A 25,250-nucleotide genomic window follows, 5' to 3' on the forward strand; every position below is an offset into this window, starting at 1 on the left:
ACTCCTGAATTTTTAAAAACTATTTAAAAATAAAATATTCATTCAAATAAAAATTATTTTCTCACTGATTTTCGCATGTTTGTTTCACCTACTTTACCTACTGTTTCACCTACTGTTTGTTGCACCTACTTTTAGGTAAAAATTTTCAGTCAAAAAGTGTATGAATTACATGAGTAAATATGATAAAATTTTCTAAACTCTTAAATAAGTGTTCAATATGTGTCAATTAGTGAACTCTAAGTAGAATAAAAAGATAAAACCCTAAAGACACACTGAAGTCAATAGAAGAAGAATTCAATTCTTCAAACACAGTCGAGAGACTACTACAAAACCTTCAAAAATCAGCCCCATAAATACAAATTCCCCCCAACCCTACTAATAAAGAATGAAAATGGTAAACTTTTCATTAACAATAAAGACAACGCAGAAATCCTGGCTAAATATTTCAACAAACAACTAAATTGTGAAGAACTGACAGAACTCCTAAACTTCAACGCCAACACCCTAATAACAACACCACCAGAAAACATCAACCATCCCACTAGAAAAGAAGTCTGCAAAGCACTGGGTGAGATGAATTACAAAACAATGGGAGAAGATCAGACTTGTGTAGAGATCTGGAAATATGCCCTTGACTTGTATAGAGATCAGCAAAAACTGCCCTTCATCAACAGCTTGTCAATATCTGGGTCAAAGAACTACCAGAACACTGGATGACAGCACTTATCCATCTGCTACATAAAAAAGGGGATAAAACACATCCTAACAATTACAGGGAAATCTTACTTCTAGACATGAGGCCCTTCTTCCTTAGGTACTGTAAAAAGAATCTGTATCTATATTTTTACATACTTTTTCATTTTTTTTTAATGGATCTTTTTTAAAGAGAATTGCATAATTTTCCCACCAAAATTTCAAAATGACAAGTTTTTTTTTTAGTTTTGTAGAAAAATGTGTAGTATATTAAAATTGCAATTAACATTAGTGAATTTGTAATTTAAATGTATGAGATGATTGGCAGATGTTAACTGTGTTTCTATGAAGGACTATTAAAACATTGAGGGGTTTTAGCAGCAAAATAATCTTCTTTTTTTTTGCTATATGTTTTTGTTCATGACAGTCAGTGATGTTATTGAATTTAAAACTTTTTCGATTACTCACCAAACAAAAATTGTTTTAATAAAATGTTTTTAAAACCCGTTTATCCAGGTAATAGTGTGAAAATAGTGACACCAATCACTGAGTATAATTACAAATATTATGTAATTACATGTAAATACAAATCCACCAACATCTAGAACAACCTGACGTTTTATAGATATACATAAAAGAGCCAAATCCAAACCACATTCAAACATTATTATATAAGATATATGTATTATGTAATGGGATTGATGCTAGAATCATGTTTATTAATATGCGTTATAACTATTATTTGTCCCCATTCCCATTTATACACTGATGGTCTCTTGTTTTTCACTGGTCAAAGGCGTAGTGCAGGTCAGTTTCTTTCATCTGTCTTAATACATTATGTTCCTTTAAATACAGGTTTCACTTAAAGCAAAAATCACATGGTGGCAAACCTGGCAAATATGGAATATATTCAAGCACAATAATGTGTTTGTTGGATAAAAGCTGCTTCACAAAAAGTGCTGTTTGAACAGATTCATTGTCCTAATGAAGAATGAAACTACCTTTCCTCGGGTCAAGATTTTTTCCTAAATTGCATTACATCAAAAAATGTAATGATCATGGCTTTGATTGTGAATTTATTTTGATGAGCTTTTTTTATTCTTACCAATCCTCAGAATGGCATTATGTCTCAGCATCAAATAAAAGATCCAGGTTTCATCACAAGTCATGATTTTTTTTTTAAAATGATTGGGATTGACACCAAACTGCTGCAGCATGTCATTGAGAATTTTCTTACAGCATTCTTTTTGCTATGGCATACGAATTGTAGGGAATGTCACGGCAAAAACATTTTTCATGTTGAGATCCTCATACAAAACATCATGTTGAGATCCTCATACAAAACATTTCACACTAATGTTCATGGTTTCAGCTTTATTTAGACAATGAGTGGGTGATCTCAAACAATTCTTTAATAATTTTTTTCAATCCTTTAAGTAAAAGATCATTCAAGGGATTCAATGTTCTGATGTCCTTCTCTGAATATTTTGTGAAACTCAAATACACATGCACAGAACTTGTATTCTTCCTTTTAGATGTAAATAAGCATTTGACAACATTCCATCAGAGTTTTGTGTAATTTTACTAAAATTTTAAAATGGACACATTGCTCAACTTTTAAACTTAGCATTATCATATCCAAATTCTTTGTCAAAGAGGTCATAATAAGTTCTCATTGCTTTTTCTAAGAGATACAACACAATCTCATTATTTTAATAAGTACACCTCCATGTAAACATATAATGATATACTAAATGTATAGGTGTAATTAAAACCCAAACTAATAGCTGAATCCAGGATCAGTTGCAACAGTCACTGAAGTTAGGTTAGCGAGCTGTTGAAAATATTATGACATGAATTTTCAAAATATATTTATTAAATTTGCTATTTGATTTATTGTTAAAATGGTAATAGTTTTAAATAATTTTTAACAACTAACTTTGACAAAAACATAATCTTTAAAAATATTCTGTTAGTTATTTTGGACTTAATTTGAACCCTCTCAGAAGATTTTAATCGTCTAACTAGGAAATGCTGTGAAGAGTATTTGTATTTTGTGTTTATGCATAAAGATTATGAAATAGTATTTCATGACTATTTATTTACAGGTTTCTGATGGCGTATTAAAATTAAAATCAATGTCTGTGATATTTGTTGCATTATCTTTATTACTTTTATATACAAATAAGGGACAAGATATAGTAAATGAGGTAATATTAATAATTATTATTCAAGTGCCATACATAATTTTTATAAACTTTCTGATTTTGATGTAATTTTTTACTTTCCTGCCCATGTATGTACAGGTTATATAGTGTGGCCATACAGTATACTGTGTAATGAGGTTTATTCTAATTGGGTCAAATTTTGCATATTTGGTTTATTTTTTACAGAGATTCACTTTTCATGACCCTCTACCCTCTATAACCAAAAAGTAATAATTTTAGCAGTGAATATTCCAGAAGGATATATATATATATTTGTCAGTTTGTTTTTGCTTGATATCTCCAGACTGAATGGATGAAATTTGGCTTGATAATTTCTGTAAATGGTGCAGTGATACCATTTAATTTTGGATATAATCAGTCAGAGAACCAGGGAAAACCAGATTTTCCACATAATTTTTAACTCCCCTTTGGTTTTGATGGTATTTGGTCTTGAAATGCCCAAAAAGGGATGAAAGATAAATTTTCCTCCCTTTTTTTTGTTGTTTCTGGACTCGGTCACATTTTTTTATTAATTATATAATTCCATTATATTAGTATACCACTTCAGTTATGTATTGGTAGAATTTCATTTAGGAGTTGGGGATAATGTGCATGAATTTTTCCCTTTTTTTTATCAATTAATGTTTTTTACTTATATCTTTTGGCTGCATTAACTAATTTTTATGAAATTTTTGTATGATGACTTCTGAATATAGATCATTGATGTCATTTCGTTTTGGATATAATCAGTCTAGCTGTTGGAGAGTTATGTTCACAATGGGTCCTTTATTTCCGTATCATAGTTTAACACTTTGAATCTTAAGCCATTATTATGTAATTCCTGGTACCAGAAACCTAGGCATTTTTGAAGTATTTTGAAAAAATTATTACTATCTTCATTATAAACAAATTAATAAATCTTACTTGCTTTGAATCATCACAATTTGTAGTTTAATAATATAAAAGAATTATAATTTTGTTATATTTAACAAAAAGTCATGATAACTTGAATTTGATAAAAATATTGTCTGAAAAAAAGTTGTAACAATGTTTATACGATATTTGTTCTCACAATAATGTTTTAAAATATTATAATGTTATAAAATATAAGCAAAGGATGCAAGTTTTATTTTAGTAGTAAAAAAATCACTTTCTAATTAATAAATAAAATATTTCAATATAATAAGAACATTTTTTTTTTTAGGTTTAATTAGCTTGTGTATGATATAGTTTGAAGCAGTCTGGTAAACATTAAGCAACCTCACAAAAGGGGCTGGTTGTCATCAAACAGCTAACCCAGTATCTCATCTGATTGCTTTGCAGACCCACTATTTCTCTTTCTTTTGGTATCTTTATTGGTCTTAGGCTGAAACGTAGATGTAGATGGACCCTCATCAGGAAAACTTTGGGCATTGTTAGACCTATTATCAGTATTACCATCACTGTCTGATAAATATGACTCTGCTTCAAAATTTGGATCTTAATCCTCATTGTCAATTTCTCTTTCAGATCCAGAATCAAATATTACCTCATTTAGAATTTTGGACAAATTTCATTTAAACTTATCATCAGTATCGGAATCTGACAGAAGATCATTCATCAGGTTTACTGTTTGGATTGTCTACGCGATAACGTTCACTCATACTGAAAAAAAATATTTACTTAGATTAAATAATAGATATTAGAAAATAAAACAACAAACATAGCTGGAAAAGTAAAAAGAATACACATTAGAAAAAATAATAGCATGTAAATCAAAAAGTAAACAACACTTTACCAACATAAAACATACGAATATTTTCCTTTTTTTACTAAAAGGAATAAGAGAATGCAGAAATTCTTTCACTAATAAAAATTAAACATATGTTGATATTTTAGTGAAATATCAATGTAAACACATGACAACATCAAGGACTGCCTCGAATGAAATGGCCATAACTTAGCTTTTCGCCAGCAAGAAACACATGTTGAATAAAATTGTGTAGTTTCCAAAATATCTAACAGATGGCAGTAAGAGCTACTCAGAACCATTCAAAATGAATTAAAAAATTATTGTATGTATCCTACTCATGAGAATAGCCTGCGTGCCGGTTGTAGTAGAATTAAATGTAGGATGCATGCTAACTCGGGCTTTGGTCATTCATCTACATTACTCTACACAGGCTGTACTAGGGTATAGGATTTAAAGTGTCCACTTAATTCCACTTAATTTTCCTTCTAAGAAGCAGTCTCATAAGGACAAATCATTTGGTAACCAATGCTGCACAACTTTCCCAGATTTGCAGAAAAAATTATGCAACTGTTTGATGGATTTTTATTTTTTTTAATTACAGCGTCTTACTCTTGAAAAGTCTTATGTTTACTAATATTTTACTATGACCACAATGGTTTTTTGATGATCTGACAATCTTTTTTTCCACCCTTGAAAATATGCAGCGATTTTCAAGAACAATAAGCATCCCACCAGTCTTACTAAAAATAATTTAAGGGTTGAATTGGTTTCCCATTGCCCTCTTCATTGTCACAAATATATGGTTCAATGACCAAATTTCATTGCCAAATCCATTCAAATGCTGATGACATTCAGCTCCACATGTAACTCCTTCATTCTGGAGTTCAGGTTTATCAGAATATTATTTCTGTCAGAGAAAACCACACTTATTGATGCCACTTATACCTCCTGTGATATACATTAGTAATGTGCAGAAAAATATTAAACAGTTTGACTCTGACTGTTGCTTCTCAGAAAAAAAAATTTCTTTGCCACTGTTTTTTACTCCCCAATTGTAATACTACATAGTATATACACTGAATCACCAAAAAGAACTCTCAGCTAACTCTAACTAGGATTAACGAATACAGATAATGTAAATATCTATTGAATATTTGCAGTTGCTGAGAACAGATCAGTTGCCCTGCAAGCGGTGGTTTTATCAATATTAAATATGCTGTAAGCTAATTGCTAAGATTGAAAAGTTTTAAAATCCAAATAAGTTTTACTCATAAATATAGTTTAATATTAAAGTGCAGAATAAAAAGGGTCATACAACTGTCAAATCTTGTGATAAAATGATGTATGGTATTCACTAGCATCAACTGAAACATCTTGAAGAAACAGAAAATGTTTTGAGAAAGATATTTAAATGAAATATTGTTTTTAACAGAAAAACAAGCAGTTTAGTAGTGTAATGGAAAATCGGGTCATTAATATTTACAGTTTAATAATTCAACCTGTTTTTTCCCAACAGTTTGTACAAACAGTTGTCTTTTTTTCAACAATTTGTTTGTTTTCGTTTGGCAAAAACATCAGAAAAACCTACCTCTAATTTGTATACATTACAGCATAAAAAAGATTGGGACAGGTAAACTAAAGCAACAAATTGATACAGTTCTTTCTACAGTGAAATGATGAATTATACCTATTGCTTCAACTATAAGTTTAATATTAGAATTACTATTAGCAGAATGATAGCCTTGGTCTGCCTTTCATCTGATAGTTTCTGAGTCCGCATCCCAGCCAGACTTGGCATTTTTTCGTGGGCTATAAAATTTCATCTTTCATAAATGATTACAACTAACTGGTTAGTCAGAAGTTATTTAAAAAGGGAGAAATGAATAAATAATTTATTTTTCAGCCAAAGAAGTAACTTCAGATCTGTAGTAATGTATAATGTACATATTTAATAGGAGTAAATAAACAAAGTGTGTTTACTGTAATAATAAAAACATAACTTAAAAAATTATTTAAATAATGAAATACTGATCTCTGTGACAGAGTGATAGCGTTTTGGATTTTCATTTAGAAGGTTCAAGTCCCAATCAAGCTTGATGTTTTTCATATACATATATTACAAAATTTTGAAACACAAACCTCAAGTTTATATGATGAATTAATTTATCAATCAGGAAAAAAGTTAATTATCCTATTTGTTTCAGTCGAGATATGTCTGAAATATCTTTTTTAGATTCACAGGAGATTCTCACTGTATGTTGGATAGTTTGTTTTTTGTATGAAAGAGTCCATCTGCAGAAAGAGTAGGCACTTGCCAATTGTAATTCTGATTATATACAGAGAATACTCTTTGATACAGCTAAAAGCCAGATAAATTGCTGTTTTTAAAAAGACTGATTTTCTCTGTTTTTAAACTGTTTTTAAAAATGGTGTCCTGCAGTGGACAATGAAAACAAGTGCATGTGGCTGGTAAGTTATAAATAAAATACATAATTACTTATATTTTATATTTTTGTTGTGATGTTTATTTATTAAAAAAAATAAAAAATTTGATACAACACTTGTTACTTACAATCATGCTACTATAGATTAGCCATGAAAAGTTTTTTTTTTGTATGTCACCTGTAGGTGACATTAGGTTCTAATGTATATTTCAATGTAAATATTTTATGTAAATGTAAATGATAAAAATTTTTGTTTCCATATAATAAAAATGAAACAACTCTTCATAACAGATAAAGTAAAAATTATAGTTAATATTATTCAGTGATTCAGTCAATTTTCTCCATTTTTTTATAAAACAAACTTCCTAAGCTAACATGGCTTGTGTAAATGCAAGACATTATTATTATTATTATTATTATTATGTGATTTTGAATTATTTACTGAATTTTTAGCCATCTTTCTTGCTGTAATTTTCAGAAACTTTGAATAAAATTATTCACAACTTTCATTATTTGAAAAATTATTAACAGTGATGGTAAAGTTGTAAAATCTTAGCAGCACTATTATTTTTCTATGAAATAATTTCATATGAATATTTTTTTAACAATACTTTTTTTTTGTTACAGATAATGCTCATTTGGAGAAATTCATATAATTTGCACTTGATGGTAATACATCAGATGCTAAATTGTCTGACGATGATCATGATCATAGATACTTTGATACACAAGATAGAGGATTTGAAGATGGGAATATTGATAACGAAAGCAGTAGTGATTATAACCAATGTACTACATCTAAAAATGGCTTGTGCTGATGCATCAGTGACAGCTGAAAGTCCACCACAAGGAAGAGGCTTCTTCTGGAAGAAAACTTTGAAATTTGATCTGCTCTCTCTTGTGCCAGATCATGTGGAGCCTCCTATGAATCCGCCTAACTTACCTCCCTGAAGAATATCTCAGTAAAAGTACCTACCTCAAGATATATATATATTACGCTAAGTAGTCTCATCAATCAAAGATATTTGATTGATGAGATTGCTTAGTGTACAATATTAGTGTTGGAACCATGCATTAAATCATTGATGTGCTGAATTATCGCAAAATGTGTTTGAGATGAGTTCCAAGACAGTTGACTCAATCCCATAAATATACCCGGATTCACATTCATTGTAAGCTCAAAGAACGGTCTGAAGCAGAAGTTAATGACTTTCTATATAATGGAACGTGGATGCACCATTTTGAGGCCAAATCCAAATGGCAAAGTCTTGAGTGTAAACATCCGGATTCGCCCACCATAAAAAAATTCAAAACTCACATGTCAGCCGGTAAAGAGACGTTGACAATCTACTGGGACTCACAAGGCCTAATTTTTAGTGACTATTTAGAAGAACAACAAAATACGGTGAACAGTGAGTACTATTCTAACATGCTCCAATAGAAAGTGAGACCCACAATAAGGTGAAAACATCAGGGCAATCTCAAAAGGTGTGATCTCTTGCTGACAATGCGCACCCCAACATCAATCAGAGAACAGGAGTAACACTCGAGAAGTTGGATTGGAGACGTTGCCACATCCTCCTTAAAGCCCAGACCTCACCCTGTCCGATTTCATTTGTTTTACTCGTTCAAAGACGAGTAAAACACCTGTTGTGTTTTTACACAAGAGGAAGTTTGATGACATTGAAGCAGTCAGAAAAGCATGTACCGCTTTTATGACTGCTGTTAGACTACTTATGGGTTCGAATAGAAAGCTCACAGATTCTAATAGAATAGAAAGCTCACAGAATGGTGGGACAAGTTTCTAAATATTACTGGGACTATGTTGAAAAGTAGTGTAAATTTCATTATTGAATAAATAATTTTTTCTGTACATCACTTTGTCCTGTAACATCCCTCGTATTATAGATGTATTGTAGATATATTAGATGGATGTAGATATATTGAACATCCCTCGTATTATAGATGTACAATAATTAGAGAAAAGTAATCAAAAAAACTTAGTTAGGAGGTTAAAAAAGAAAAGTAAGATGTGATATATTAAAATATTTATCAATTTTGTTCTTTTTAATTGTATTTTTGAAAATTACCTTCATATTTGTTTGAAATAAATAGATGAACTTGACTGTAGAGGTATGTTCTCTTCTTATTCGCACTGACATGATTTATTGGAGTTAATATATATTGCAAGATAATTTTTATGGTATTTTATTTTCTTAGTTATTCTGTTTATTCCAAAATAATTTTTACTGCAGAATTTAAAAGCTTATAAAATGGTTTGATTATTGGCTGGTCACAATTATTTTAACTAAAGATGGAACCCAGCCTCAGAATCAATGCTGCCGATGGTTGAAAAAAGACTCCAAATGTATATAATATTTCAAAAGAAAAACAGATAGATTAATTTTGTTCAGACAATCCCTATAACAGTATAGTATTTAGTATTGTATCGTAGAAATTATAAATTTATGATACATTGGTTTACATCAACAAGCATATATATTAATCTAAAGCAAAGATATTTTTGAATTTATTTTCTTAAAAATGTAATCTGTGGTTATAGAAAGAAAAATATTTTTATAAGTTTTTAATAATTTTAATTAAGTAAAAAATAAACTTTTTCAGAACTTTTAAACAGGATTTAATGTTTCAGGGAGAAAATTTACGAATGATGTTCTGGAATTGTTCATGGGTAGCCAAGCCAGTTTGGTTTAAAAAATCTTTACTTATAATGATGACAGTTGCTGAAAAGCAGCTTATTGTTAAACCATTTGGTTTGTACAATCTAAATCTTCAAAATTATTCAAAGGTATGAATAAAAAAATTCAAGTCAGCAAAGGATTGTATAACTTTGCCAACTTTGCTTTTGATAGATTTTTATTTTAAATACACAATTGGTTTTTAAATATTAATGACTTTGTTATGTAGTATGTGTAATAGAATTACAGAAAAAAGGTCAAAATTTTCAATAAAAAATCGATCAAATGATGTTTTTATCTTAGAATTACTCCCTATTAAAAGTATAATTGAGAGAAATATAAAAATCCTTAGTAAAACCTTTTGAATCCCAGTTGACTCTGTAAAATAATATTTTATTATAAAATTATACTGTATATAGAGAATTTTTTAAAGTTTGCTAAAAAAAAAAATTAACATTTCTAGTAAAAATGTTTGGGTCTTATTTGACTCTGTTACTTGACTGCTACCTCGTAAAACATTTTTAATAACAGTCACTACCTTAAAAACAAATAAAGAATCAGAAAATATGAAAAACAAAAAGAAAATGTTTAATTCGTAAACCTCTTTTTTTAATAATGCTGGAATATATATATATATATATATATATATATCTGTAAATCTATTTCCTCGCTGACCACTTACTGTGTTGATTACTTATCAACACACAGCCCATACTGTTGGACCTAGAAACTTGAAATTTTGTATGTAGCTTCCTATAGGGGTGTAAGCACCCATTAAGGAAGGATCTTTCAAAATTCATCCCCTAAGAAGGCGAAAAGGGGTTATATCCACTACAGACAGGATTAATTCTTTCCTGGTTATCATAATAACAGAAATATAATGAAGTAAAAAGATAAATTTCTTTTTCTTTAATGAATATTTTTAATATAGTTTGTTTTAAATTTAAAATCATCTGATTAAATTTCACATGAATCCAAAATGGGTTAAAAATGTTGAATGATGAGAATATGGTTCCTCATGAAGTTGACCCCAAGCAGGGTGATTCTAACAATAAATAAGTAAACATACTTTAAGTGCTTTATGCATGGCTTCCATGCATAAATCAGTAGTAAGACATTAACGACTAGAATGCAAACAGCGCTGTAGATTGTTTTAATATATTATTATTATGGTAATTAACGTATATTAGCGCATTTAGTGATTGTTTATTAGCATAGTTTTGATTTTTTATTTTGGATGTTGATATTGGATTGTCAAAATTTAAAAAAAATATGCCTTCAACAAAGAGAAGTAATCTTATTATTCAAATACTGTTAAAAGTATCTCAGTCCTCTGTAACAGTTGAAGAAGCTACGTGTGATTCTTGGTTAGCTGCTGAACGAGCGCTATACCCATACTCAAGCTGTAGCTTTGTCTACAGCAGAAGCATATCAGAGCTTCTCCATCAAGAACGAGGGAAGTGTTGGAGGAAAGAAAGCTTTTCAGGCTTTAATTTTTATTTATCATTATTACTTTCACAATTATGAGGATAACAAAATCAGCTGGTTTCAAGGGGTTGGAGCTCCCACACAAGATGGGAAGGGTGAGTGAAGCCCTGTACTACCCTGACTGGCTAGTGTATATATAATCAAATATTTATGCTAAATCTCAACCTTATTGGTCACTGGGTTTTTAAGATATGAGACAAAAACTGTTTAGAAACAATGTTAAATATCCCCATCCGTAAATCTGAACGACTTAGAAGTTTGGAATTTTAAATAAATACTTTAATTTTACTAAAGCTCAATTTGAGTTGGTAGGATGAGAGAAATTCCATTTTTCTCATTCTTGTTTGAGTGGCTAACTTATTTGGATTATTTCTCCCAGACATTTACGTTTATTGACTTTACTGATTTTCCATATTTTGTATTTAAGGACTTATTTAAATTTTTGAGTTGGTCTTGTGTTTAGAGTATATTGCAAATTAAAATATCATCTTTAAAATATTTTCTTGTCTGCGGTAGGAGAATGTTCAGTCTCTTTCTTGACTTTTATGTATTTTGTTATGAAGAAAAAATATTCTGATGCCATCACATTTTTTTATCACTTCCTAGAATCTTTTAGTTCTGTACTTGTCAGTATGGATTAAGCTCTACCTAGCCCTAGACAAAATAAAAATTTGGGACCCCTCATTTATATAGGTTACAGAAAACTTCAAAGAAAAATTATAGGGTAGTTGGGGAAATTCCCTTTTCAGCATTTGAAAAACAAAAAGAATTAGACATAAGACAAATATTTGTGTTCTGTCTGTTGGTTAATGTGGCCTTAGTATGAGGTAAATTGAAGGTTTTTCTACTTAAAAAGATATATATAAAATATGTTAATTCTGGGATTTCAGACCCTTAATTCGATTTCCGTACATCAGGGAGTAGACAATTCTTTATGAAAATATGCAGCAAACAGCTGGAAAAATTAATAAAAACAAAAAAAAGAAAAGATCTTTCCTATCAGAATCGGCTGGTGGATAGATTTTTTAATTTTTTAAAAAGTTCTATAATTTAATAAAAATGGCTGCAAAAACAGTATGGCCCTTTCTCATTAATTCAAAGTATTGTATTCACTCAATTACATGACAAAAGTTCCTTGTATGGTTTGATATTGCTGGTGACTAATATTCTTTTTAGAAAAGATTGTTGTGCATTTATAAATTAAAAAAAGATTATTTATTTATTAAAATTTTTAAATTTGTATGTATCATCTAAATGATTCATAGTTACAGGTGTCAACAATGATTTGTCAACCTCATTTTTTTATTTGGAAGACTTGTTTCGATGTTTTAAGAAGCCCCAAGATATGTTTGAAATTTAATGTTTACAGTCCATTCAGATAATAACTTTTGTAACTTTCAAGTATTTTTACATGACTGACTTCAGATATTGATACATTTTAACCGTATTAACCGTGAAGAGGATAACAATGAGTAGTCCATTATTTCAAGCTAGTTCATTAATAAAAAAGAAAATCAAGAGCAGTAAAACTGTATTTGTTCAGTTTTGGTAATCTGTAGGAAAATTTGACTTTTGCCAGTACGCATTTAAAAATAATTCCAGTGTACAATCATGTACACTGTAATTAATTGATCAAAATTAAAGATACGTATTTAGATATGAATGCTTTAAAATATACCAAGTAAGGTGTTTTAAAAAAAACACAGGTGTTTTAAAATATATTCTGGACTGTATATTTTGTATAATGGGGGGTCACTTTCAATTAGTTTTGTAAGTCAATCTTTATGTTTGTAAACAATCATTGGTAGATAAAATCAACTTTCTGAATCTACTACATAAAAGTAACTTCTTAATAAAAGCTAAGTTTTTATTATATACTAACTGATTGAACTCCCTGTGCTTGCCCTTTCCATTTAGCCAGGTGGGTCCATATCTTAATCCCTTGTGTTCATTATCCTCATGCTTGTGAGAATAATACTGATAAATTACAATTTATAAAAACTATCAGTTTATACAACATACTAATTTCTTCAGAGCAAACAGCTTGGTCTTACAGGACTTGAAACTCAGAGATCTGAAACATGCAGGTTCAACAATTGTCAGTTCCCATCCTAAAAGTAGTAGTTAACCAGATACCCGTCCTTCATACGGATAAAAAAGCATTTTGCACAGTTCTTAGGATCATCCAACTAATACCACTAGGAGGTGACCATATTTCATTCCTCGTTTTTTTAATTTTTATTTTATGTTTTTTAGTGAAGTAACTGGAGTCAGTCGTATTGCATTTACACACATAGTAACGGTGGCAATGTCTGTTGGTTGAGCTGCCACACAGTTCATTTTCACACATTTAATCTACTTATCCCAATAACCGAAAGACATATTGAAAAAGACAGAGACCTTTTTTTGTAGAAAATTTATTTTAAAATACTTAACCGGTCTCCGAATTTGATTTGACCTACAGTTTGGCCATAATAAATCTCAATATTGGCAAGGAACATGTACTGGTTATTATTGCAAGTCATTAAAACAATCGCTAATGTTCTTTCCAGGTAAAATCTGTTTACTTGCTAAATTTCAGCCAATCGGTTATGTAGGTTTTGCATGAAATATTAGTACAAACACTACTAGATTTTTGTATGAATACGATAACAGATAAATATATATATATATAAACTGTGCTGTCTGTTTTTAAATATATAATAATTTATTTGCATTATTGCAAAAAGTATATCTTAAACTAAATGTAGTTTGTAATTAGTTCTTTTGTCTGTTTTTAAATATATAATAATTTATTTGCATTATTGCAAAAAGTATATCTTAAACTAAATGTAATTTGTAATTAGTTCTTTTGTTATTACAGGTTCTTAACTCTGCATTCTCATTTTATAATTTACTTAAATCATTTAAAAAAAGCTGATGTAAAAAATACGTTAAAATTTTATCAGATCACATATTGATCTCTTGTTAAGTATTTACATAATTCTTCAACATTGCTATCAAAAATCTTTTTAATTAATTTTTATGAATTTTTTAATACATGTACATGTGAAATTTACAATACCTGAATTAGATAAGGGCACATCTTTAAAATATATTGGAAGCACACCAGAATTGACAATTATCTATACACATCTAATCTCCCTCCCTTAAAAAAAATTAAGCTTTTCACATGTATGTCACTCAATATAATAAAATATCTAGGATGATATACCTATTAATCACACTTATAAACAATAATTTACGTAAAACACAAAACAGAATTTTGCACATATTATTATTATTATGCTTTTACGGCCAACATGGGACCACTTAAGTCAATTTTAGTTGGATCTTTTCTGAGAAAAGCGTGTTATTTTACTCTTTCGAGCTGCCCAGTATTTCTTCATCCGTTCAGATCTTGCTTTCTTTTCTTCATCCGTAAACACCCTCTTCGTTGTATTTTGTCGTTTGTCTGTCTTTTGTTTAAATCTAATGCTTTTATCTTTTAGCTTTGTAATTTTTCCAGTTTTATTCTGTAGGTCAGTCAGGGAAATTCCCAATTCTTTCATATCTTCTCTAATTTCTGTAATCCATCCTACTTCTAGCTTTTGGAACCAGAGCTTTTCAATGATATTTCTTGACAGTCTTGTTTCCGGTGTTTTTGCACATATATAGTGATAAAAAAAATATATTTTTAACATATGTTAAGCTATTATTCATACAGAATTTCAAATAGTTTTAAGAAATGTAAGATGTTGGTTGCTGATATCTAAATTACAAGCAATATACTCATTGATTAACGAATATTTTATTCTGATCAATGTATAAAAATACGTTATAAAAAAATAATGTCAGGTGGAACAGTTAAACTTTATGTTAATAATTTAAATTACATGAAATAGTATTAGCAAGATACAAAACATAAAAAAAATCATAAATCAGAAGGCCTGATGAAAATTATTGGAGCACATATTTATGTACACTTTGAATGAAGACGTAAGTTTTTTAAATGAAAAATTTTAATTAATATTACTAAGGAAGGGGTCACCAGAAAAGTAAAAAATAACATTCTACGAGTCGGAGTGTGGAATGTTAGAAGCTTAAAAAAGGTTGGTAGGCTAGAGAATTTAAAAAGGGAAATGGATAGGGTAAACGTGGATATAGTAGGAATTAGTGAGGTTCGGTGGGAAGAGGAAGGCGACTTTTGGTCGGGTGACTTTAGAGTAATTAACTCAGCGTCAAATAATGGGCAGGCAGGAGTAGGTTTCGTGATGAACAAGAAAATAGGGAGGAGAGTGGAGTATTTCAAGACGCATAGCGATAGAGTCATTGTAATAAGGATAAATTCAAAACCTAAACCAACAACGATTGTTAACGTCTATATGCCTACAAGCGCCCATGATGATGATGAGGTAGAATGTGTATACGAAGAGATTGATGAAGCAATTAAACACGTAAAAGGAGATGAAAATTTAATAATAGTTGGAGATTGGAATGCAAGCATTGGAAAAGGCAAGGAAGGAAATATAGTGGGTGAATACGGGCTGGGCAAAAGGAATGAAAGAGGGGACCGACTTACAGAGTTTTGCACGAAGTATAATTTAGTAATTGCCAACACCCAATTTAAAAATCATAATAGAAGAATATACACTTGGAAAAAGCCAGGCGATACTGCAAGGTATCAGATAGATTATATCATGGTTAAGCAAAGATTTAGAAATCAACTCGTGGACTGCAAAACTTACCCTGGAGCAGACATTGATAGCGACCATAATTTGGTGATAATGAAATGTAGATTGGGGTTTAAAAACCTGAAGAAAAGGTGTCAGATGAATCGGTGGAATTTAGAGAAGCTTGAGGAAGAGGAGGTAAAGAAGATTTTTGAGGAGGACATCGCAAGAGGTCTGAGTAAAAAAGATAAGATAGAAAATGTAGAAGAAGAATGGGAGAATGTTAAAAAGGAAATTCTTAAATCAGCAGAAGCAAACTTAGGCGGAATAAAGAGAACTGGTAGAAAACCTTGGGTTTCAGACGATATATTGCAGCTGATGGATGAACGTAGAAAATATAAGAATGCTAATGATGAAGAAAGTAAAAGGAACTATCGGCAATTAAGAAATGCTATAAACAGGAAGTGCAAACTGGCGAAAGAAGAGTGGATTAAAGAAAAGTGTTCAGAAGTGGAAAGAGAAATGAATATTGGTAAAATAGACGGAGCATTCAGGAAAGTTAAGGAAAATTTTGGGGTACATAAATTAAAATCTAATAATGTGTTAAACAAAGATGGTACACCTATATATAATACGAAAGGTAAAGTCGATAGATGGGTGGAATATATTGAAGAGTTATACGGAGGAAATGAATTAGAAAATGGTTTTATAGAGGAAGAAGAGGAAGTTGAGGAGGATGAAATGGGAGAAACAATACTGAGATCTGAATTTAAGAGAGCATTAAAAGATTTAAATGGCAGAAAGGCTCCTGGAATAGACGGAATACCTGTAGAATTACTGCGCAGTGCAGGGGAGGAGGCGATTGATAGATTATACAAACTGGTGTGTAATATTTATGAAAAAGGGGAATTTCCGTCAGACTTCAAAAAAAGTGTTATAGTAATGATACCAAAGAAATCACGGGCAGATAAATGTGAAGAATACAGAACAATTAGTTTAACTAGTCATGCATCAAAAATCTTAACTAGAATTCTATACAGAAGAATTGAGAGGAGAGTGGAGGAAGTGTTAGGAGAAGACCAATTTGGTTTCAGGAAAAGTATAGGGACAAGGGAAGCAATTTTAGGCCTCAGATTAATAGTAGAAGGAAGATTAAAGAAAAACAAACCAACATACTTGGCGTTTATAGACCTAGAAAAGGCATTCGATAACGTAGACTGGAATAAAATGTTCAGCATTTTCAAAAAATTAGGGTTCAAATACAGAGATAGAAGAACAATTGCTAACATGTACAGGAACCAAACAGCAACAGTAGCAATTGAAGAACATAAGAAAGAAGCCATAATAAGAAAGGGAGTCCGACAAGGATGTTCTCTATCTCCGTTACTTTTTAATCTTTACATGGAACTAGCAGTTAATGAGGTTAAAGAACAATTTAGATTCGGAGTAACAGTACAAGGTGAAAAGATAGAGATGCTACGATTTGCTGATGATATAGTAATTCTAGCCGAGAATAAAAAGGATTTAGAAGAAACAATGAACGGCATAGATGAAGTCCTACGCAAGAACTATCGCATGAAAATAAACAAGAACAAAACAAAAGTAATGAAATGTAGTAGAAATAACAAAGATGGACCGCTGAATGTGAAAATAGGAGGAGAAAAGATTATGGAGGTAGAAGAATTTTGTTATTTGGGAAGTAGAATTACTAAAGATGGACGAAGCAGGAGCGATATAAAATGCCGAATAGCACAAGCTAAACGAGCCTTCAGTAAGAAATATAAGTTGTTTACATCAAAAATTAATTTAAATGTCAGGAAAAGATTTTTGAAAGTGTATGTTTGGAGTGTCGCTTTATATGGAAGTGAAACTTGGACAATCGGAGTATCTGAGAAGAAAAGGTTAGAAGCTTTTGAAATGTGGTGCTATAGGAGAATGTTAAAAATCTGATGGGTGGATAAAGTGACAAATGAGGAGGTATTGCGGCAAATAGATGAAGAAAGAAGCATTTGGAAAAATATAGTTAAAAGAAGAGACAGACTTATAGGCCACATACTAAGGCATCCTGGAATAGTCGCTTTAATTTTGGAAGGACAGGTAGAAGGGAAAAATTGTGTAGGCAGGCCACGTTTGGAATATGGAAAACAAATTGTTAGGGATGTAGGATGTAGAGGGTATACTGAAATGAAACGACTAGCACTAGATAGGGAATCTTGGAGAGCTGCATCAAACCAGTCAAATGACTGAAGACAAAAAAAAAAAAAAATTATTTAAATACTTATCTACAGAATAATATTGTTTCTATGAAAGAAGATTTTTCAAGGATACTTTAAATAAATTTCTTGGAAACTTTTTAATGGTTCTTAAGTTATTAAAAATAGGAACAGAACGATTGCATGTGTTAAGTTTACACAGACACCCTTCTCTTGGCTGTTTTGATAAAAGTGCATATTGTTATTTTATATAACATATTTATATAATCAAAATCCAACTTGAACAACTCAAGTACAGAATTACAAAGTAGATGAAATGACATTTACCTTTTTTATTTTATTCCAAAAGCATTTTTGCAGGATCCTGCATCATCAGCTGTATATAAAATATATTTATATAAAATCACTTATCAAATATAATTTTTTTTTAAATTAAAATTAAAAGATTAAAATACAATCATGTATATAAAAACATATGAAGTCAATTAAATAAAATTATTTTACTTAATTGACTTCATATGTTTTTGTATATATAAATGTAATATTAATAATTTTAATCTTTTAATTTTAATTAAAAAAAAAAAACAAAAAATTATGTTTGATATGTAATTTTATGTAAATATATCTTATACACAACTGATGATGCGGGATCCCACAAAAGTGCTTTTGGAAAAAAAATAAGGTAAGTGTCATTTCATTTACTTTGTAATTCTGTGCTTGGGTTGTTCAAGTTGGTTTTTGATTATAAAAATACAATATACTGGTACAGAGGAATGTGTGTCTTATAAGTATTGACTAGAAAAATCATATATATATATATATTAAGAATAAATCACTATTCAGTTTACCAAAAGTTGCACGTCTTTGAGAAAGTTGTTATATTTTGTTTATTAGATTACATTTTTGTTTTAGTAACAGCTGTAAAGATTTCAAATATTTTTTTAAAGTCTGTATTAATAATTAAAAATAAATAAATATATGAACTTAATATAAGGGGTCAGCCCACAGATATTTTTTATCCAAAACAAAACATCATTTTGGTACTCCTTTTCTATAGAACTTATAAATTTAAAAAAAAGATGTTGATACAGAAAACAAAAACGTTTTTGTGTCTTGGACATGTAGCCACTATATTAAATGAAAGCACTTAAAGGGTTTGCATTTACTGTTTGCTCACAACAAGAATAGAGCTCTAAAAAATGCAATAGGAACGAGCTACTATCATGTGTGTGTGTGTGTGTGTGTGTGTGTGTGTGTGTGTGAGAGAGAGACAGATGTTAAATACGTGTATTTGAGAGAGACAGATAGACAAAGGGGATTGTTACTTCTTTCTGTCATTTGATATCACCATATATTTAATTATTTACAAATGTTAAAATTCTTGTATCTTATTGTTTAAATTGTTGTATTTCTTTATATTTTGTAATCTTTCATTAATCTCAGAATAATTACAAAAGCTTTTTAAAGACAATATTTTTGGTTTTTCTAAATTCATTTTCATTCATTGTGTTCTGTCATTATGGCAGGTCTTGTCATGACCATTCTCCACTTTATTCTATCTTCCACCAATCTTTTTGCCTGTCTGTGCTTTTCATTTTCTTTAATCCCATTTAGCCTTTGAAATCGTTTTCTTCCTTTTCCTTTCTTCCTTTTACCAAACCCACCATCTTCTTCTCGTACAATGTCGCAGCCAATTCCTTTGCAACTGTCAATTACACTTAAGATTCTCCTGATCTCTTTTATTCTTTCTAATACATTATCATTTATTACACAATCTTGCACCTGACATTAATCATTCTATGCCACACTCACATCTCAAATACCTCATTTTATCTTTTTTCCATGTTTCATAGCTCCATGTAGCATGACACTCCAAGTGTAACATCTTTGCAATTTCTTTCTGCAATCCCAGCTCAATTTTCCACAAAACAGTTTTCTTCTCCTATTAAATGCTTCCTTACTTCTACCTATCCTTGTTTTTAACTTCTGCAGTACGGGGTAGGTCTTCAAAACCTGCTCGAATACTCAAGATTTATTTAAGTCATTTAGCATTTCAGTTAGCTTTGTTTCACTTTGATACCACTACCATATCATCAGCAAATTGTATACATTCCATTTTCCTTCTTCCAACTGCCACTCTTCTTTTCCCATTAAAATGCTTTAAAACAATCCCTTTAATTATCTCTTCTAGATATGTACTGAACAGAATAGGAGACATGTAGCATCCTTGCCTAATACCTCTTCCATTCTATCTTTCTGTCACATCATATCCCACTTTAAATTTTATTCTCTGGTTACAGTATAGTTCTTTTAACAAATATTTGTTTGCATTCTACCCTTTTCTTTTTCAAGATTAACATTAATTTATCCCATTGTACTCTGTCGAAGACCTTCTCCAGGTCAAAAAATGCAATATACACCTTTTATCTCTTTTCCATTTATCTCTCCCTTATCACTCATAGCAGATCCAAAATGAATTAAACATTCCTTTTTCTTTTGATGAACTAAGGTTTGCATTGAAAACTTCTTGTGACACTTCTCCTGAAAATGATAATATCAGGTTCAGTATGTGATCTTACCTAAATAGTGCATCTACAATAAAATATTCTCTGACCAGGTGTCTCCAGATTCTTGGTTAGTTGCATCCCGTACTGAAACCTGTCAAAGATAAATCATGCTCTTCCCTGAAACAGCCTAATTGTCCTTGAACAATGCAGTTTCCATCAAGGTAGATCGGTTATCAATCATGTAGTTTCCCTGGAATCCGTTATTCAAAATGCCTTCCTACTTCGCCAATGCCTGCCTGGTTGCAGTTTTTTTGATATGCAAAAACCGTACAACAGGTTGGAGGAAAGGAATTCTTTAGAAACTGCATGAATGTCATGTACAAGGAAATCTTCTTGCATTTATTAGGGGTTTTCTAAGTAGTCAGTCCTTATGAGTTCGAGTTGAAATGACATCTGAAAGTTTCACACTAGAAAACAGAATATCACAGGGAAATGTCCAGACTGTTACCTTATATGCCATAACCATAAATAGTATAACAAACTGCTTGTGAAAACTTGTTATGTGTTCTTTATTTGTTGATGATTTATCAATTTACATAACATCTAGAACTTTAGCTACTAGCGAGAGGCTGCTCCAAAATACAATAACCCATTTAGAATCGTGGTTAAAATGACTGGATTCATGTTTTCTCCAGAGAAAATGAAATGCATTTGCTTTTCACTTTTGAGGGAAGATACTGACCCTCAAGTGTTTTTACATGGTGAACCAGTGAAGCATGCTCACAGGTCAGATTTTTAGGAATGTGGTTTGACGAACAACTAACATGAGTATCACATTTAAAGGAGCTGAAAGTAAAATGTTTAAAAATATTGGACATGCTGAGAATTTTATCTAATACTCGATGGGGAGCTAATCGAGTATGAATGTTGCGTTTCTGCTGAGCTCTAGTCTGTTCCCACGTGGACTACAGCTATGTGGGTCATTCATCCGCTTGGTCCATCGCTCTTAGAATGCTAGATGCATTCCATCATTCATTCATAACTCTTTCATGGTGCATTTCATTCAAGACCTGTGGTAAGTGTACTGGTGGAAAGTGGTGAGCCTCCCTTTCAAATAGATAGAATCAAATGATCTCTGCTTACGTAGCTGGTATTAAAGGACAACGAAATCATCCAAAATTTGATATCGTGTTCTCTATCCATCATCCGATTCGATACTAAGATCAGCTGAGATCTACTTCTCCACTAAGCATCAAAGCCTACTGCCTTTTCTCAGCTCTAAATGCACAATTACCCCCAGTCCTTTCAAGTTATTACCCCCTTTGGTCGCCTTCTCTCGTTAATTACTGCTTTGATCTTTGTCAGTATAATCAACAGAACACAAATCCGGTTATTTTGTGAAACAAATTTTATAATATTATAAGTAGCCTTAATCCTGATGCTTCAATTTATATGGATTACGCTAAAAATGTTAATTCTGTGGGTTGTGGTGGGCAACAAAACATACATGTTTGGCCACCCCAGCATCACCAGTATTTTCATTGCCCAGCTCTTTGCTATTAATAAGGCCTTACATATGATTACTCCAACATTTTGATGTGTACTTGTTTGCTCTGATTCCATGACTGCCTTATAGGCAATTAGTGATGTATACTCTAGACACCCTGTTTTCTATGAGATTCAGTGCGCTATTTTACAAATGAAACACCATAATACAACTGTGAGCTTCTGCTGGATCCCCAGCCGTATTGAAATTTCAGGCAATGAGGGTGCTGGTAGTGCAACAAAGGAGGCTTGTTTGTTTCCAGCCTCTTTTCACCAATTGTGTCGCTTTGAACGATCTTGCCTATTAACTGAAGAGGGTGATTCATGATGACTGGTAAAGTGAATGGAATGCTAACATGAACGATAAACTTCTCCCAGTTAAAAATATTGTGTCACGTATAGTTCCTCATGCAGGTTTAACCAATGAGAGGAGGTTATTATCTCCCGTTTGCAAACAGGGCACACTAGGCTCACTCATGGATATCTGATGACCCAAACAGATGGACCAGTTTTTGCTTGCTGCGACTGCAAATTGAAAGTGCACCACATCCTTGTGGATTGTATTTGTTATGTGGCATTGTGTCAGAAGTTCAACTAAGGGCTATCTTATGTTTTACAATTTCTTAGTGCTGTCTGTTTATATTCAAATATATAAATTACTGCAGTATGTTCAAACTATTCATGCCAATTGCTGTAAAGCAAATGATAATTTTAATATATTCAGATATATAATGTGATATATGTTTGTGTTTTTATTTTGCTTTTAGCATACAATACAGGCTTTTTACTTTGAAGATGTATATTTGCGATTCAGGTTTTTAGTTTTTAATTGTTCATTTTTTAACATTTATTTTTTGTAACAAATATATAGTGTTTGGGTGGTGATAAAATGAAAGCATTATTCAGCCAGAAAAATAAAAAAAGTACTTTTGTTGCATGAGATATTGTGCAGTGTTTTGATATAGTCGTGTTTTTCACAATTTTTTGAATTTCTTTTCTTTGCAATTGGTACCATTATTGCTTCAAAGAATCCCTAGGCCACTTCCCTTTTTCACTTATTTCATTGCACAGATTTAGTAATATCATTTCTCCAAGAGCCTTAAATAGTTCAATTGCTATTTCATCACATCTTTCAGCTTTTCCTTATCATTCTAATACACTCTTTTGCTTAACTTCTTAGTATACTGTAACCCTTTTGATCTTATTGGTTTTAATCTCTTCTTCAACTCCTAGATTTATTTCTCATTGCTTTTCTTTTAACACATACAAAACTCCAATGTACTCTTTCCATCTCCTTTTCACTTCTTCCCTTTCTATTACTGTTTTCTATTATTTTTCTCTATTTGATACATTTTACTTCCTCTCTTGTCATTGGAATCCATTTTTGAAACTTTATATATTAGACCATATCACCCTTTGTTTTCCAGGTTTTCTATAACAGCATATTTTTCCTAGAGCCATCTTACTTTAGCTTTCCCAGTTTCTCTTCTTAATTCATTATTTAGTTTACTGTATTTCTTTCTACTGCTTTCTCTTTGTATATTTTTCTCTTTTCATTCATCTTGTCTAACATTTGCTGGTGATCCATCCTTTCTGTATTCTATTTCTGTCTTTAATCCCTATTATTTCTTCCGCTGCTTCTTTCAAACTATTCTTTATTTGTATTCATTTGTCATCTGCCTCTACTTGGTTCATCACTACTTCTTAGTCTCTCCACCATCTCTCTTTCCGTTAATTCTGCTGTTTCCCTGTTCCTTAGTTTCTCCACATTATAATAACTACTTTCTTTTCCTTTTGTTATTTTCTTGAGCTTTATACTTTTACTTTTACAACCAGTGCGATGTGATCTGCATTTGTATCTGCTCAGGGTGAGCTTTATTATTTTTCAAGCAGTTCCTAAATCTTGTTGCATTATGGTATAGTGAATTTGGTATTTAGCACCATCTACTCTTGTACATGTTCTTCTCTTGTGACTTTCATGCAAGGTGTTACCCAACATTAAACCCTTTTTCATGAACAGTTTGATAAGTCTGTATCTTCGTTCATTGCTGCTTCTCAAACCATATTTTTCGTCTACCTTACCTTCTTTTCTCTTTCCAGACCTAGTATTCCAATCGCCTAGTATCACTACACATACTCCTTTTCTTTCTTTTTCAAATATTTCTTCTATCTTAACGTAACACTCTTCTACTTCCTCATCTGAGTATGTATACTTATATGTATATATGTATGTATACTTGTATTATCACAAGATCTTTATCTCTTCCTTTTATTCTCATCATTATCACACATTCATCACCATATTCCACTTTTATTACTCTTCTTACCAGTTAATTATTTATCAATAAGATTCCACTTCATGTTTAGCACTTGTTTCCATTCCTGAATAATAAAACTGAAAATGTTCACTTGATATTTCTTGATTTCCTTTCCATCCTATTTCACTTTTACCAAATATGTCTAAGTTGTTTTTAATTATTTTATTCTTTGCTTTTTCATGCTTTCCTCTTTGAAATAATTTAGTACATTCCAATTCTTTATGTTTTTGTTTTTCACTTTTCGATTCTCATTTTATGTTTCTTTTCCTGCCTCCCCCTCTGCCTGATTACAACCTTCATCGTATTCCCCTCTAACAGATTACTATGCTACCATGCATAAAGGTGCTGTTGGCAATTTTATGGAAGAGGTTGTTTGAGATGCGTACTATACTTTACACCCCATTTCTTAATAAATACTTTATTGTTATTAACAATAAAGTGCGGTTTTTATGTGAGCAGGTGTAAGGAAATATAGAGCAACCAAGTTAACATTGCATTGTGGAAAAAAGTGAACTAAAGATTTCTAAACATCTTGTGGACTCAACAATTATACTGTTATAAGTAATGATGGGTTGTAAGCTTCTATTGCAGCTGTACATGTATTTTATATTAAGCATTTTTATTTTCTTTATTATTATTATTAATAATAAATATAAGAAACAACAGCAGCAAAACAGATAAATGCTTTGAAAGAAGTTACTCAAAATGCAGGTCTAGATCCATAAATTTACAAATGCGATTTTTTAAGCTGA

At 31.0% G+C, this 25,250-nt stretch overlaps 1 protein-coding gene across 2 annotated transcripts in view; it reads left to right on the plus strand.

Moving 5' to 3' along the window:
* Positions 1-14,204, plus strand: part of LOC142322390 (uncharacterized) — a 49,636-nt gene extending 35,432 nt beyond the window's left edge. Inside the window, exons 4-6 of one of the 2 annotated variants that reach the window (XM_075361426.1) lie at positions 2,802-2,903; positions 7,704-8,044; positions 9,730-10,045. In XM_075361426.1, the coding sequence (XP_075217541.1) occupies positions 2,802-2,903; positions 7,704-8,027 (426 nt within the window). In that variant the 3' untranslated portion in view covers positions 8,028-8,044; positions 9,730-10,045. Of the gene's footprint in view, positions 1-2,801; positions 2,904-7,703; positions 8,045-9,729; positions 10,046-14,126 lie in introns of those variants that run through there. The other variant, XM_075361427.1, reaches the window with a different exon arrangement.
* The last annotated feature ends 11,046 nt before the right edge of the window (positions 14,205-25,250 follow it).

Source organism: Lycorma delicatula, chromosome 3 (genome assembly GCF_047948215.1).
Source record: "Lycorma delicatula isolate Av1 chromosome 3, ASM4794821v1, whole genome shotgun sequence".
NCBI classification, from domain to species: domain Eukaryota; kingdom Metazoa; phylum Arthropoda; class Insecta; order Hemiptera; family Fulgoridae; genus Lycorma; species Lycorma delicatula.